Below are 16,256 nucleotides of genomic sequence, written 5' to 3'. Positions count from 1 at the left end.
ACGAGAGAGAGCGGTTCTAACAGCCAATAGATGAAAAAGATTGAAAAAACAAGTGTAGGTCGCTTGAGTCTTCTTCGAATATTCTTGGGTGGTTTAAGGAGTGGTCACACTCCTCTCACCTCCCTAGGTCTCTTCAGGTTTGATGATGTTGGTGCCATGTCCAATTGTTGGGGTTGATGTTGCCAACATAATGAAAAATGAGTGTGTTAGTAACTTAATAAGTAGCAACATAAGTTTAAAAAATTGAAATAAAAATGACAACAATTCGTGTTTATGTGGATTCCAAGGTTTTAGTGGCTTGTACTGCAGCTGAGCCTCCAACTTGCCTCAAAATGACAATAAACAACATTAGTCCCTTAATTTCGTGGAAATCATATGGTCGGGTTTGTTTATAAAACCTTACAGCAGTTGCAATATTATACTTCCTATTCCTAACCAATTTGGCCCAGTTCACCATGTTTAGGGTTTTCAGGTTGCTAAAAACCTCTATCATTGTGACATTTTTTTACCACAGTTTCCACAAACTATATCACACCCGTAGCTAGTCACCTTAACAGTTTCCCATGACACTCATAGAAAGTAGCACACTTCAGAGAGAATATACACAACACATGTGGACAAAAAACAAAATGAATGTGAAAGTATAATCAACTTAACAGCCACCCAACCATTTGATTAAGTATACTATACTCTAAGCACTACATCTAATAGCCACCGACCACGATTTTTGAATTAGGGACCCTAAAAAAGCAAATAACTTCCCTACAACTGACAAAAAAAATGTGAAATCCAACATCTATATGAGTAAAACCCATAAATAAAACAAGAAACAAACTTTTTTTTTGACCTTACACACAGTACATAAGAAACTCAGAAGTGTGGGGTTCTACAATTCCTCTTATACAAGAAGTTTAAAAGTAATGGGAAATACGACGGTGGGAACAAGGTCACGAGTAGTTACCTCTTACATGATTTGGGACTAGGATCTATCGGCAAAGGCTAAGACGACCTAACAAATGGCTCCAATGTCTAAAAAAAACCTGAAACGACGTATCAGCCATCGAAATCGAGTGAAAGTTTCAATCCTTGTGCAAAATATCTGCAGAATCGAGCATGAAATTTTGGGGGGAAATCGCTTCTTGGAGGAAAACCAACACTTGAAGGTGTATGTTAGAAACCTAAGGATTAAAAGTGTTTTGTGATGTTTGGTTTTACTTTTCTTCCTTTTTTATTTGTTTGTTTAAATTTTGATTATGTAACTTTTTATTAATTTCATCATCTAATGTGGCGTCTAAACTCTACGTACTTAATGCATGGTGACGTGGACCTTCGTTAAAAATTTAGACAGAACCTTGACATAAGTATCAAGTTGGTATTTCGTTTAAATGTAAGTACCACTTATTGAAATTGAGATAGCTTTTTGAGTTTGGCTCAAACTACAAGACCGTTAAGCTTATTTATTTTTTTAAAGAAAATAAAAATTTTAACGAACAAAGCTTTTGTATTTAACCCAAACTATGTTTTAGAAAATGAAATACAACCCGAGAAAATGACCAAAATTATTGGTCAGGAGCACCCCAACGTTCCAATTTTCGAGCTCCAACGGTCAGAAAAGGGGAGTGGAAGAAGCAAAATTTCGAGCGCATCCATCAAAGAACGCGGAGGGCACTACTGTCTTTAAAAATAAGTCTTCGAACACTCAGTACTGTCTTCTAGAATATTATTTGAAGCCAAAATTTTCCCTCTTGCCTGCGCTTGCACATCTTTCCCAAGTTAAACCCTCAAAAACGAAATCATATTAGGGCTGTCAATTCGTCCCAATTTTTTTCACAGGTTTGGATCTCTCTCTCTCTCTCTCTCTTGCGTCTGTGTTTTTCTGATTTAGGTTTGGAATGAACTTTTGTGTGAATCTGGCGATTAATTTTTTCAGGTTTTAACTTAATTATAAACTTCTCGGGTACGTTTTTGTTGGGTTTTGAAGAAAATTTATCCCCTTTTGGTTAGAAAGAAATTCTCTGAGGGTTTAATTTGTGTATTGTTATCCTTTTTTGGGTGAGTTTGAATCGCTGTATGTGATAAAAGACAATGAACTGCTTAATACAATTTCGTCTGCTGGTACTGGCTTGAGAAAGCAGCAAATTTCACGACCCACATTTTATAAATTGGTATAGTTGGTATATGTCGAGCATCCATATTGGTCTGTTTGCTATAATTGATCTAATGAGTGCTTTTTATAAGTTCAAATTAGGTTGAAGTATGTGTTGATATTTGCTGATTTTGTACCTGCATGTCTTACATGTTGGTTTCTGAAAAGGAATGTTTGTTTCTATGTTCAGGGATTTCTATATTGTTGCTTCTTCCTTAACTGTAATATTGTTAAAGAATGGATCAACGGATATGTGAGGAAGACAGGCAATTGGATTTTAAGTGTAAAAAAATCCTTCATAGAGTTGAGAAATCAACTGCCGTGTCTCCTGCCCATGTGCAAAAACCAGGAATTCTTGCAACGCAGAATTTGGAACTTAAGATTGCATGTCAGACACCAGAGAAGACCAATGAGCCTTTACATACCAAATTCAAGGATGGAGATGTAAATCTTCCAGACAAGTGGGTTCCTCAATGGATGCATCTGTTTATTTATTTACTCTTTTTTTTGTTTGTTAAATTCTAACATTGGGCATCTTTCTTCCATTTTCAGATTTAAGATTATATCAGAGTTCTTTGATGGCATGAACTGTTCATTTAGGTTGCTTAGCCTGTGTAAAAGGTTACCTACCTTCCAAAATATCTCTGCTCAGGTGGAAGTTCTGAAAAAAAGGTAATTTCCAACCTTGCTGCATTCTTTCCATTTTTTTTTTTTTGGGGGGGGGGGGGGGGGGGGGGGGGGGGGTGGGTAAGAAAAAATAAAGTACTACTCTGCAGAGAGGAGCAGTGCTCCCCATTATAGGACCACTCTACATAAAAATCTAAACCTTTGTGCATTGAGGACCTCTTATGTAAGTGAAACAAAACTGAGATTATAAATAAGATTAAACTCACATCCCACCAAAAGAAAAAAAAAAAAACTTATGGATATTTGATCCCCCCAAAAAAGTTATGTAGAATAAGCGTCACAACATTATTCTTGAAATAAAAAAGTTTATGATTTTTTAAAGCCTAAATCCAAAAGCTCCTAGGCTAGCCACCAAAATAAATAATAAAAAAAAAAAGGTCCATACAATGGCTTTGGCCCCATGAAGAAAATAAAATTAGAATGGTTCTTAGAACATGACATGACACGTTTTCACACTTTTCCGCCTACCATGCTGATATTTTTATTTTTATTTTTTATAAGCACATTATGTTGATTGTTGATGTAATGGTTTTTTTTTTTTTTTTTTTTTTTTCTTTCCGGTTACTTGTTTAAGTTTTTTTTTTTTTTTTTTTTTTTTTTTTTTTTTTTTTGTTTTGGCAAAACATTTGTTCAGTTGTATATCTCAAAAAAAAAAAAAAAAAAAAAAGAAAGAGAGAAGAAATTTGACATCTAATTAAGTTTGTATTTTTTTTTGTTTTGTTTTGTTTTTTTGTTTTTTTTTTTTTTTTTCGCTTGACTTGTGTACAAATGTATGTCAACTTAAAAAAATTTAATAAGTTGTATATCGGTTGCATAAGATAAAACAATTTACTGAAAAAAACTATATAATATTATTTTATTAATTCTGCCCCCCAAGAGAAAAATCCTAGCTCCGCCTTGTGTACAAAGACCTCATGTTTGTGTGGTGGGATTAGGCCCTAAATTGTGGAAATGTTTCTTAGATTTCTCCTATGAAACTGTACATAGATTTTGTCCCAAGTAAAATGGTTGATATTTCTGGTCTTGCTGTATCTGATTCCTTGTTTTGTTTTGTTTTTGTTTTTTTTTTTTGTTTTTGTTTTTGTTTTTTGTTTTTTTCTTTTGTTTTTGTTTTTGTTTTGTTTTTTTTTTTTGGTTTTTTGGTTTTTTGGTTTTTTGGTTTTTTGGTTTTTTTTTTTTTTTTTTCTGTAACATCTGATTCCTTGTTTTTGCTAAAACAAGTTGAGGGAAGATTTATAACTTGAATGATCATTTATCTTATTGGTGTAGGTCAAATATGTGTTTCCACCAACTTCAGTTTAATGGGTGAATCCCTAATTGGCCAGTGGGATCCTATTACTGATTCTCCCTACATTAAAATATTTCATATTTCTGGGTTTGAGCATCTTAAAGGATCACGATCAATATCTTAGAGTCATTGTTTGTACATTTTTCTACGTTTATGTATCTGCATATATTGTGTAATTGAGAACAGATATGCCCTGAATTTTATGTCACTGGAATCCTATTTTGTATAACCAATGTAGATATCATAAAAAAAAATGAGATTCTCTTATCTAGAAGGGATTGCTATTTATTGTGAAGTGAGAATTATATCTTGTTTGTAATAACCCCAAGGGGGGTTGGCTTAAGTTTGTATTTTGTTTTGTTTTGTTTTGTTTTTTTTTTTTTGTTTTGTTTTGTTTTTTGTTTTTTGTTTTTTGTTTTTTTTTTTTTTTCGCTTAACTTGTGTACAAATGTATGTCAACTTAAAAAAATTTAATAAGTTGTATATCGGTTGCATAAGATAAAACAATTTACTGAAAAAAACTATATAATATTATTTTATTAATTCTGCCCCCCAAGAGAAAAATCCTAGCTCCGCCATGTGTACAAAGACCTCATGTTTGTGTGGTGGGATTAGGCCCTAAATTGTGGAAATGTTTCTTAGATTTCTCCTATGAAACTGTACATATATTTTGTCCCAAGTAAAATGGTTGATATTTCTGGTCTTGCTGTATCTGATTCCTTGTTTTTTTTTGTTTTTGTTTTTGTTTTTGTTTTGTTTTGTTTTTTTCTGTAACATCTGATTCCTTGTTTTTGCTAAAACAAGTTGAGGGAAGATTTATAACTTGAATGATCATTTATCTTATTGGTGTAGGTCAAATATGTGTTTCCACTAACTTCAGTTTAATGGGTGAATCCCTAATTGGCCAGTGGGATCCTATTACTGATTCTCCCTACATTAAAATATTTCATATTTCTGGGTTTGAGCATCTTAAAGGATCACGATCAATATCTTAGAGTCATTGTTTGTACATTTTTCTATGTTTATGTATCTGCATATATTGTGTAATTGAGAACAGATGATGCCCTGAATTTTATGTCAATGGAATCCTATTTTGTATAACCAATGTAGATATCATAAAAAAAATGAGATTCTCTTATCTAGAAGAGATTGCTATTTATTGTGAAGTGAGAATTAAATCTTGTTTGTAATAATCCCAAGGGGTTGGCTCAAGTGGTAAGGGCCTTGGTCTTGGTTGCATTCCATCAGGTATAAAATTCGAATCTCCTTGGGTGCAAACAATTCTTTGGAGCCAACCCGCTGGCAAAGCCAAAGTATTACCTGATCTGTGTGCAGGAGGAGCTTTACACAGGTTCGAGGTTAACTTGACAAGGGTGGGCACACGAAGTGACTCTGCCTTAGAGGGAGTTCTTGTCATAAAAATCTTGTTTCATTTGATCCTTTTTTTTTTTTTTTTTTAATTAATTAATTAATTAAATTTATTTCATTCTTCTGTCACTGCAAATAAACCATATGTATGGAACCCTTTCCAAGGAACTTTCTCAGCTTTTGTTGGCAAAGGAGAATGCTATGCTTGCCAATTAAACTGATTTGTCATCCTGACTTACCAACATAAAGACAAATGTCCAAGCTTAGAAGAAATATGTTTAGGTCAACCTGAAAGTTTCTTTCTATGGTAAAGGTATTCAAATAGACCTCAATGACCTATTAGGAGTAGGCACAACTTGATAAACTTAGGAGTATTGTATATGCACTTGCTATGCACAGATAACCCTTGGAATTACACTTTTAAAACAAATATTTGTAGCAACTAGTTTGTGGATCTCATTTAGTGTTTCCGCCATTTAGTTTATACTTTATTTGATGAATAAAACTGTTACTGTTTCCATTTCAGAAAATTTATGTACAGCCATCTTGCTCAGATAAAATATATACTTCCTGAAGCCATTCAGATAGAAAAGATTCTCGTGCATGACAAGAAAACCTTATGCATGAAGCCAGACATGAAGATTGGTCTGCAATTTGACGTTGTAAAAGGTCACTCTGAATATTCTGACTTTTTGGCTCTGCAGCAACTTTTTGCTTCTAGGCTTCTTAGTTTTTTAACCAAGCACCCTCAGGTATTCATCTGTCTCTGTATCAGTTTGATGTTTGTTAAGTTGATAACAAGTCCATCACATTACCACTAAGAAAGGGTTGCACTAAAATTGGCAATTGTAGAGTTTTTAAGTTTTTGGATAAAAAAAGGAAATCATAATATATGAACAAGTTGACAGATTGCCAACTACTGCTTTGTTGGGACTAGCAAATGTATCTGGAGAGTTTTAGGTTAGTTGATATGATCTTATTTTCTGTTGAATGGTAACTGGATTACACAAATGGAAGATGAGGAAATGCACTGGTCCATAGGGGAGAGGCCAGGTCTAGGAAATAAATAAACTAGTTGTAAACATCTCTTCATCGTTGAGTAATGATTAATAATTGTTCTATTGTATATCAGATTCTGTTCAAGGGGTCAGGCTTACCTCTTTGCTTCTATGCTTTTAATTAGCTTAGCCAATATATTTGAGTGTGAATAATTTAGGTGATGAATATACTAGATATAAACATATCTTTCATGGTTGAGTAATGATTAAATGGTAGTGCTGTCATATATCAATCACTTGAAATCAATTAGTTAGGTTGACCTTGCTGTTGTGGTTCTATGGCTCAGGCTTTGCTCTCTGCATGTTTGTTTTTTTATTAGTTTAGCCTGTATATTTGACTGTGTGGCAGTTCACCTTGCCATTGAACATATAAAGAATTGAACTCATGTTTTTGTGTTTTTCTGGGGAAGAAGGCTTGTGATGTTCCAGAGGCCATGTTGCCAGAACCGTTTAGCCAACAAAGTCAGATCCTTGGTCCAGAGCAATTGACTGCAGATTCTTTTATAGAATCGCAATCAACTTCCATTGAATGCGAGGCCTTGTCAGAAAAATTCCATCTATATCCATCTTTAACTAGACACTTCTCTCAGAAGGCTGTTGGTGCTGAAACAGAAAAAACCCAGCCCTTGGCATCTCCTGTACCTCTGTTGTCCGTCAGCTCTAATAGTTTGATTAACCAAGAGAGTATAATTGGGCAGCAGAGGGGAATGACTGGTGTATGTTCTAAATTCGATGGTGTAACTAACCAAAATATCGAGAGTGGGCAACACAAAGAATCTCCTGCTACATGTTCGGTATCCACCATTGTTAACTCCCCTATACAACAGATCAAGTCTTCAAGTACTCCTATTGGCAAGCTTGGCTCATTTGTTGATTGTTTAATGCTGCAAACACCTGCACAGTTGACACCAAGGAGATCAATGCCTAGTTGTGAGGACAAGCTTAAGACCCCGACCAGCCAAAAGTTGACGTCATGTGAGAAGCCTGCAAAAAGGGCTCTAGACTTTTCAGGCTTAGAACATAACAAGAGCGAATTGGATTCCATTGTGAGTGAGTCAGGGTGCAAGAATGCTGTACATGATGACATTCTTCATACTAAAGAAGGAATTTTCAAGGATGGGAATGTCGCTGGTTCTCTCCCACTACTCCAAGAGGTATGCTGTTCTCCAACACTGCCTGCCACATGCCTTAACCAGTCATATATGTGGCAATTTATTCACAAGTCTTCTAATTACCATTTTCTTGACTCTTCTATCTTAATCTGTCAGTCTGTTTGTATCATATCTCGATGGTGTTATTGCCATATCTTCTACTCGACCAATATTTAATCTGTTGATAAAAAATAACTATACCTAGGCTCAGAATAAATGGCTGCGTGATGGGAGTTAATGGTGTGTTTTCCCAAATATAATGGCTATATCTGGACATGGAAAATCATGATCTTTTATGATATGCGTGGTGGTAACTAGTTATGTTGAATAATCACTTGTTAAATATAATGGCTTATCAATTGGCTGCAAGTTAAAAATTGTCTGAAATAGCGTGGTGCTATATGCTCATTTACACAGTAATAACTATGAATTCTATTCTTTAATATAGTTTTGTATTTAAGGTTATTTGTGTTTAGTTAAAATGATCCAAAGCTACTCGGGTGTTTTAGATCTGTGCCGAGTTGGTTTTCAACTTTTATAATTAAATTCTATGATTGATGAAAAAGATGGGTTTATCTAAATTTATACTCATTTTTTTTTATCTTTATGGATGGACTTGGGAATTTTGGTAGGATGAACTTTTACTTTATGGTTTTCAGAAGTTTAAGCTATCAGTCTCTAGTAGATTGCACTCTTTTGTACGTTATGACCCTATAGGCATTGTTCTTTTGGCTGTGTATCTTGAATGTTATATGTATTAGTATGCTTTTTTTTTTTTTTTTTTGTTTTTCCTTCTGCCTTCATTATTTTTGATGCCTTGCTGTTAACAGCATTTCATGCTTCTAGCTATGGTACTGAATAATTCAAACTCTTCTACTGTTACCTCATACTGTAGGTAAAAGAGGGACTTTGTTGTTTTGATGATGTTTGCCAGAAGAGTCAAACAGGTGTAACAATGAGCCATTCGGTGTCTTCTTGCTTGCCTGAACTAGTTGCTCTGATCCACCATATATTCAAGTCTGTCAACTGCTTGTCAATAACAAAAGAGGAGCTTGTGCACAAGATAATTATCAGCAGTTTTGATATCGTTGAGAGGAGTATGTACCAATGGTGCTCCCGTAGTATAGGTTTGGATTGTATTTAAATTATTTGATTCTTATTGAATTTTCCTTGTCTTCTTTGCAGGAGAAGTTGAAGAACAGATTGAGCTTCTTGAAAGGCTGGTTCCAGATTGGATCTACAGGAAGTTAACAACTGGTGGAGAAATTATGTACAGGTGGTTTATCATATTTCTTTTATTCATCTGTCATGCAAATCTTTGTTTGTGATGAGAACTGTAGTACATGAATATTGACGGGACATAGGCTTTAAGACGTGAAGATGAATAAGTATTTTTCTCTGGATTGGCAAAGCCAACTCAAGAGCTCCATAATTTAACTTCAGACTGTCAATTGGTGGAATCATGTCTGATAGTAATTAGTAAATTAAACTTTGATTTGGCTATAAATTAGCTTCTTCAGTGCAAATCTGTTTCCCATTTATGGAGTTTGATTCTAATCATATTCCCTTTTTTTTTATAAAGATTTCAGTCCAATTAAATTAATCAAACATTCACAAGTCATGTAGAGCTGAAAAATATCATACTCAACTCCCTTTACACATGGATAACAACTAAAAATAGCTTGCTTTTTTTTCTAATTTTTTGAACTTTTGTTCTTTTTTCTCTCCTAAATAAGGGGTTATTTTGTATACTTCCTGTATACTGGGTTGCACATCTCTTTGCTTTTCTAACGAGATTGAATTATTTATATGTAAAAAAAATTATTGTAAATTTTTCCAGTTAATTAAAGATGCTATGTGCAATAAATCATGAACTTCATTATCGCACCTTACCTTTGGTGTTTTTGTTTGAACTTGGATTGATTATGAGAATTCAGACTTTAATGGACAAAAATCAATAAAAGCGTAAGGTGCGCCTAAGTACGCAAGAAGTATATAAAATGAACACCTAGAAGGAAGAAGCAAAAAGAAACTATCCAGCCCCTCCCTGAACTCCCACAAAAACAAAAACACCCACAAGAAGACACCCCAAAGAAGCAAAATCCAATCCTCAGACAATTCTTCCCCTCAATCAACCCTCTCATGAACCAGGAGTGAAACCTAGACCTCATCAGAACATTGAAAGTACCCTCTTGCCTTTCCCATGTCCTCCAAGCACCTGACAAGAAATTCCTCATGCGACTGAGGCTTTTGCAACCATTTTATCTCAAAAAGGCAGAAAAAAAAAAAAAAAAAAAAAGTATCAGGTAGAAGCAAGGAAATTTCACTTCAGTTTCAAGAAATTTAACTTTTGGTTATCTAACTGATGAGCAAAATGGATTGGCACGCTAGAGAGAAAGAAAAGAGGTCCACAAACTCCAAAAAGTAATCTTAATAAAACCTGCCTCCTTTTGAGACAATCTCTTTCAACCTACCAGTTTTCTATGTATTTCTTTTATCAGCACATTCTAAGCACCTGCCATTCATCTTCCCAAACCTCCCCCACCAAAACCAACTTTAAACAGATCTACCTTAACTCAGAAACGGTCTCAAAGCAAAGAAGCACAGTACAAATATAATTTACCTCATCTGTTGTCTTCAACAGAAGATGGTAAGGTCATCTATAAATAAGAATTGAAAACCACCATCCCCCTATGAGCTCAAAACCTAATAGCATGCTTATCTGGTGGTATAGGTTTGGGGTGGGGGCTCCCCACTCGTTTGTTCTCATCCTCATACCCTGTTACTTGTTCTTCTTATGATGCTTTATTCATTGTGTTGTGCGAATGCATTCTTTAATCCTGTTTGCTAGTCAGTGGTAAGGGAGAGTTCATTTGGCTGTCTTGGTTTAATTCATATTAGAAAATTCGAGTTGGTATGTGCCAGAGGGTTTAGAAAGGAAGTGTGTTACAGACCCATTTTAAACATAAGCTGCTAGGGGAAGCTGCCAACGTGAGGAATGTAAAGATTCAAAGGAAGAAGTTGCATGGACGTAGTTTCATTGGTGTTGTTTGTTAAACAACATCACATTCCCCCACATTATTCATCTCATTTTTCAAAAAAATCAACATCAAAACATTCTCACTTTTTATATCACATTATTTATCTTTTATGTCACATCATTCATTTTTTACTACTATTTAAATAAAGAAATACTACAAAACAAAATTTTCTCACTTTTCAATACAACTTTTTCACTTTTCTATAATTATTACACTCATTTTTTTCCTCACCAATGATAAACATTGCATTGTAAAGCCATTGTTGTTTACCAAACAAGGCCATTGTTATATGGAGTCTTATTAGGATTAGGGTTATGTATTATTAAGAGTTTCAAAGATGGACATGTTATCCTTTAGAATTCTATTTTCTTTCAAATTCTTCTTGTAAGCCTACATGTTCATTAATAAAAGCAAATCAGAGGTACTGTTTCAAATGATTGTCGTTTGCATGGAGGCTTAAGGTTCTTCAAATTACCCTACCATTGAGGCCTAGAGTTCCTTGAATTACCCTATTACCCTAAGTATCCCTTAATTACTTCTCTTTTCCTAGTTTCCTCTCTCATTACTCAAATCGCACTCATCACACGAGAGCATGTAAAAAAGTTGAAAAGGCTGGGAAAGGTGTGTATGCATGACTAAAAATGTGCTCCAAGTTTCATGCCTCACATTAAGATATATTTTGTGTTTTCTTTTTCTACCACATCCAGTTTGGATGATGCATTGGTGCACGAGTCATTGTTTGAATCCTTTAAAGTGTAACATGATTCTTAAAACTAGGGAGAGCTCTTGTGCTGGAGTGTGAAAATCCTGACTTTTTTTCCACTAGCAATGTCAACTGTTCTGTTCTTTTCTTGATTCCTCAATAGTAGGCTATTAAATACCTTGGATTATCTGTACTAGTTGCATCTATGCTTAATTTAGTTAAAAGTTGGTCTTCTGCTGTTATTAATATTATGGTGTCTGTGCAGCATTAAGAAAGTGCCAGATCTGGATTCAGTTCGGGCAAGGCTTAGCACATGAAGTGTGTCAAGAGGTACACATCCAATACAATTTTCTTGTGGCATTTGTTATGCTGGTGGTACCTAAGGCTCCCATTTGTTTTAGTGCCGCATAAAAAATTGGTCAATTTGAAAATGTTTTCAGTTAATCAAGAAAAATAACATTGCATAAAATATGGTTTATGCTCATACCTGCGGACAGAGACAAGAGAGCCCCTTATAGCGCCTACCCTGCCCGAATAGGCCTCAGGTTCTTTGAACACCTGCTTAGGCAGGTGAGCGCTACAAGGGGGACCCTCTTACAATTAATTGTCATTTAGGTAGGCAATTGTACTGTATCTCAATTCCATCCTGAAGGCCTTCTATTTTCACACTTTGCAAGCTCTTCTTTGCTGTCTCTTTCTTTCTTGCAACTCCTTGTACTAGTCAAATGCTCGAAAATGTTTTTTTGTTCTGCGTTGCAAACATGCAGCAAAAAATAGCCACTTCGGGCAAAAGAAAATTTTATGCTGAAATATAGGGGCGTAAGAATGAAAAAAAAAAAAAAAAAAAAAATTTATAATAATAATAATAATATATGTGACTGATAAACTTTTGAACTGTTTGCTATATTGAACGTCTGCAGATTTTATAGGCTGGGTTTTGGATGGTGAGAAGAGCAGGGTATATGTGGGCCATATTTTTATTACTTGGGCCATTTACTATTGGATGATTCTAATGTCAAAATAATATTTTTGCTCTTGTTTTTATTGTTTATATTCTGGATGCAATTATGGATTACTGGATTACTAACTAGGACTAGGTATCGGTTATATCGGTCCAGTTAATGGGCTTATTGGTCGGTAACCAATAAGCTATCGATTAACCAAATTCTAACCGATTAGCAACTGATAAGAAATGTTACCGAAAATTATCGGTCATATCGGTAATCGGTTAACCGGTTGGTTAAATAGGTTTTTTGTGGGCTTTTTATTAGGTTTTTAATTGGTTGCTAATTGGGTAAAAAATTAATTGTTTTGGAGGTTCAAATACGTTTTGTTGGGCTAAAGCCTAAAATAGCTTATTAAAAATTAGTTATTTTGGGGTATATTTTTGGCTAAAATAGCTTATTGAAACTTTTTTTGTTTTTTTGTTTTTAATTTTTTTTAATTTTTATATTGATCTACTACAATATAAAATAAAAACCAAAACAACGTCGTTTTGGTTTCAATAATAAATATAAAATTATAAAAAATTAAAAATTAATAAAACTTATCGGTCATATTGGTTTTTCGATAACAAATTATTAACCGACCAATTACCAACTGATAAGCTTATAGGTATAAAATTTTTAATCGATTACTAATTGATAACTATCGGTTCGGTTAAATTCGGTAACCGGTTAATCTGTCCACTCCTATTACTAACTTTCGTATATCAAAATGATTTACTGGGTTACACTAGGTTTTTGGCTGTTGCCCAGAAGGCTTGAATCGACTTCAAAAAACGAGATGCCCATGTGTTAGCATTGTGATAATTAGTGATAATATAAATAATCAATTTTATGTATAATTTATTACAAATACAAGGCTTGTGAAGTTAATTTTTACAAGTTTTAAATAAAAATAAATTTATCTTATTAACTCAATTTTAACAATAATTAACTAACAATAACTAACACTTAGCATGGTTTTACCAAAAAAAGAAGAAGAATAAACATTGATGATATTTACTACATATAAGGAATTAATAAGTTAATTGAGCAGTTTGTAAATAAATTTGTGTTCATTCAAAAAGTAAATGACAAACCGAGTTTTGTTGTAAAATCAAAGAAAATAACAAGACAAGATAAAAAGATTTCAATATGTAAAACTAGTTCTTTAAGAACTATGTATGATTCTTTTTTATTATTTTGTGATTTACATACTACTCAATACTCTATTTTATAGGCATGAAATCATAATGAGAGGTTAAGGAATATAAAACAAAATGGTATATCAATGTATTACCAAAAATCAAGATAACATGAATGTGTAGAATTCCAAGAGATGGAACTAAATGGTCATCTACTAAATGTATGAATGCATTCATAACATTCCCCCTTGAATGACCATACACTAAGAATATGCTTCGTTAAAACCTTGCCAAGGAAAACCAGTGGGAAAAAACCTGTGGCGAAGGAAAAAGAGTACAATATTCTTGTGTGCCTTCGTATGCTTTAGGACTGTCTCATTAAAACCTTGCAAAGGGAAACCCAGTGAGAAAAACCGTAGCGAAGGAAAAAGAGTACAATCAACATAATCATTTTACTTCCCCTCATTAGCATGAAGAGCTTCAACTGTTTATGATAAAATATCTTTGAGTCAGTGCATTCCAATGTTATTCATCAACTTCTTAAATGTTGCAGTTGGTAATGCTTTGGTAAATAAATCTAACAAATTGTCACTTGATCGTAACTGCTTGACATCAATATCACCACTCTTCTGGAGCTCATGTGTATAAAAGAACTTTGGTGAAATGTGTTTCGTTCTATCACCTTTAATATATTATCCTCTGATCTGTGTGATACAAGCAACATTATTTTCATATAATATTGTTGGGCTATCTTTCTTTGTGGATAAACCACACTTTTCTCGAATGTGTTGAATTACTGATCTTAGCCATATGCATTCCCCTGACTTGCTTCATGAATTACAATAATCTTCGAGCGATTTGAAGAAGTAGCAACAAGTGTTTGCTTGACAGATCTCCATGAAATAGTAGTACTTTCACATGTAAATAAATATCTTGTTTGAGCTCTACATTTATGTGGATCAGAAATAAAACCCACATATGCATATCCAACTAATTGTGAATTTGAATCTTTTGAATAAAATAATCCCATGTCAGTTGTTCCACAAAGATAACGTAGAACATGTTTGACCCCATTCCAACGCCTTCGAATTGGTGCAGAACTGTATATTGCTAGTAAATTAGCCGAAAATGCTATATTAGGTCGTGTGCAATTTGCAAGATACATCAGAGCACCAATTGCACTAAGATATGGTACTTCAGGACCAAGAATTTATTCGTTATCTTCTCAAGGGCGAAAAGGGTTTTTTTTCACATCAAGTGATCGAACAACCATTAGAGTGCTCAAAGGATGAGCTTTCTCCGTGTAAAAGTACTTCAAGACTTTTTTTTGTATATGTTGACTGATGAACAAGAATTCTATTTGTAAAATGTTCAATCTGTAAGCCAAGACAAAATTTTGTCTTTCCAAGATCTTTCATCTCAAACTCATTTTTTAAATAAGTGATAATTTTTATGAGCTCTTTTGGAGTTCCAACAAGATTTAAATCATTTACATAAATTGCAATAATAGCAAATTCAGATTCGGATTTTTTAATGAAAACACATGGACAAATTTGATTATTTTCAAATCCTTCTTTCAATAGATATTCACTAAGACGATTGTACCACATGCGGTCAGATTGCTTTAACCCGTATAAAGATCTTTGTAGCTTGATAGAATAAATATTTCGAGATTTGGAATTATATGCTTCAGACATTTTGTATCATTCAGGGATTTTCATGTATATATCATTATCAAATGATCCATATAAATATGCTGTAACCACATCCATTAAATACATATCCAAACTTTTTGTAATTACTAAGGTAATACAAAATTTAAATGTGCATTCACTATAGGGGAATATGATTCTTTATAATCAATACCAAGTTTCTACAGGAAATCTTGTGTAACAAGTCTTGCTTTGTATCTCACAATTTCATTTTTCTCATTATGTTTTCATACAAATACCCACTTGTATCCAACAGGCGATACACCTTTAAGTGTTTGGACTACAGGTTCAAATACTTAACGTTTTGTTAGTGAGTTTAATTTTGCCTGAATTGCTTCTTTACACATTGGCCAATTATTTATACGTCGACATTTTTCGACGGTTTGTGGTTCAATATCATCATTATTTCTGGTAATGTCAAATGTAACTTTAAATGAAAATATGTTGTCAACAACAATTTTGTTTCTATCTAATATTTCTCCTGTACTTACATAATTTATTGAGATCTCATTATTTTCAGATATCTGTTCCTTTTCAAGTGGTAACTCTTCAGGAGATTCCTCTTCAAGAGGTTCCACTTCGGAGGATTCCTTTCCAGGAGAGCTTTGTACAGAAAGTTTGGATTGATCAATTTTCGTTGCCTATTTTGTGGGTAAGACATCTTCAGTAGCACCGATTTCATTTCCTTGTACTTTTCTCTTTCGGGGAATCTTATTCATTGCACCAATAGGTCTTCCATCCTTCAGGCGTGCCTTAGACTCATTTGTTGCTGTATTAATTGATTGTCCTACAGAGACTTTTATCTTTGTTAGAGTATTAGCAGCTAGAATATGAGACTTAGCTATTTTCTTGTTGTCAGTAAATGCATCCGGCAATTAATTTGCAATATTCTGCAAATGAATGATCTTCTGAACTTCTAGTTCACATTGATTTGTACGAGGATCAAAATGAGATAACGTCGAATTATTCCAAGT

General features: G+C 33.8%; 1 protein-coding gene across 3 annotated transcripts; it reads left to right on the top strand.

The window, feature by feature from the left end:
- The first annotated feature begins 1,729 nt into the window (after nt 1-1,729).
- On the top strand, nt 1,730-16,256 carry LOC132185685 (CDT1-like protein a, chloroplastic). Of its 3 annotated transcripts, none has more exons than XM_059599463.2 (9): nt 1,730-1,833; nt 2,337-2,607; nt 2,699-2,818; nt 6,016-6,241; nt 6,958-7,701; nt 8,594-8,795; nt 8,884-8,974; nt 11,708-11,772; nt 15,803-16,256. In XM_059599463.2, the coding sequence occupies exons 2-8, from the start codon at nt 2,384-2,386 to the stop codon at nt 11,757-11,759; spliced, it is 1,659 nt and encodes a 552-aa protein (XP_059455446.2). In that variant the 5' UTR covers nt 1,730-1,833; nt 2,337-2,383; the 3' UTR covers nt 11,760-11,772; nt 15,803-16,256. The 3 variants fall into 3 exon arrangements, with proteins under 3 accessions (XP_059455446.2, XP_059455447.2, XP_059455445.2); XM_059599464.2 differs by lacking the exon at nt 15,803-16,256 and adding an exon at nt 12,363-12,542 and having other exon boundaries at nt 6,961-7,701; XM_059599462.2 differs by lacking the exon at nt 15,803-16,256 and adding an exon at nt 12,363-12,542.

Source organism: Corylus avellana, chromosome 7 (genome assembly GCF_965113065.1).
Source record: "Corylus avellana chromosome 7, dhCorAvel1.hap1.2, whole genome shotgun sequence".
NCBI lineage: Eukaryota > Viridiplantae > Streptophyta > Magnoliopsida > Fagales > Betulaceae > Corylus > Corylus avellana.
The sequence above is the reverse complement of the archived record's forward strand: the minus strand, read 5'-3'. Positions and strand labels throughout refer to the sequence as shown.

Bases quoted from the DNA above. Each gene is read 5' to 3' on its own strand.
- LOC132185685 (XM_059599463.2), top strand. From the start codon at position 2,384: ATGGATCAACGGATATGTGAGGAAGACAGGCAATTGGATTTTAAGTGT. The intron at 6,242-6,957 runs GTATTCATCTGT...TTTCTGGGGAAG, and splicing joins TTTTAACCAAGCACCCTCAG to AAGGCTTGTGATGTTCCAGA. The intron at 8,975-11,707 runs GTGGTTTATCAT...GTGTCTGTGCAG, and splicing joins GGTGGAGAAATTATGTACAG to CATTAAGAAAGTGCCAGATC.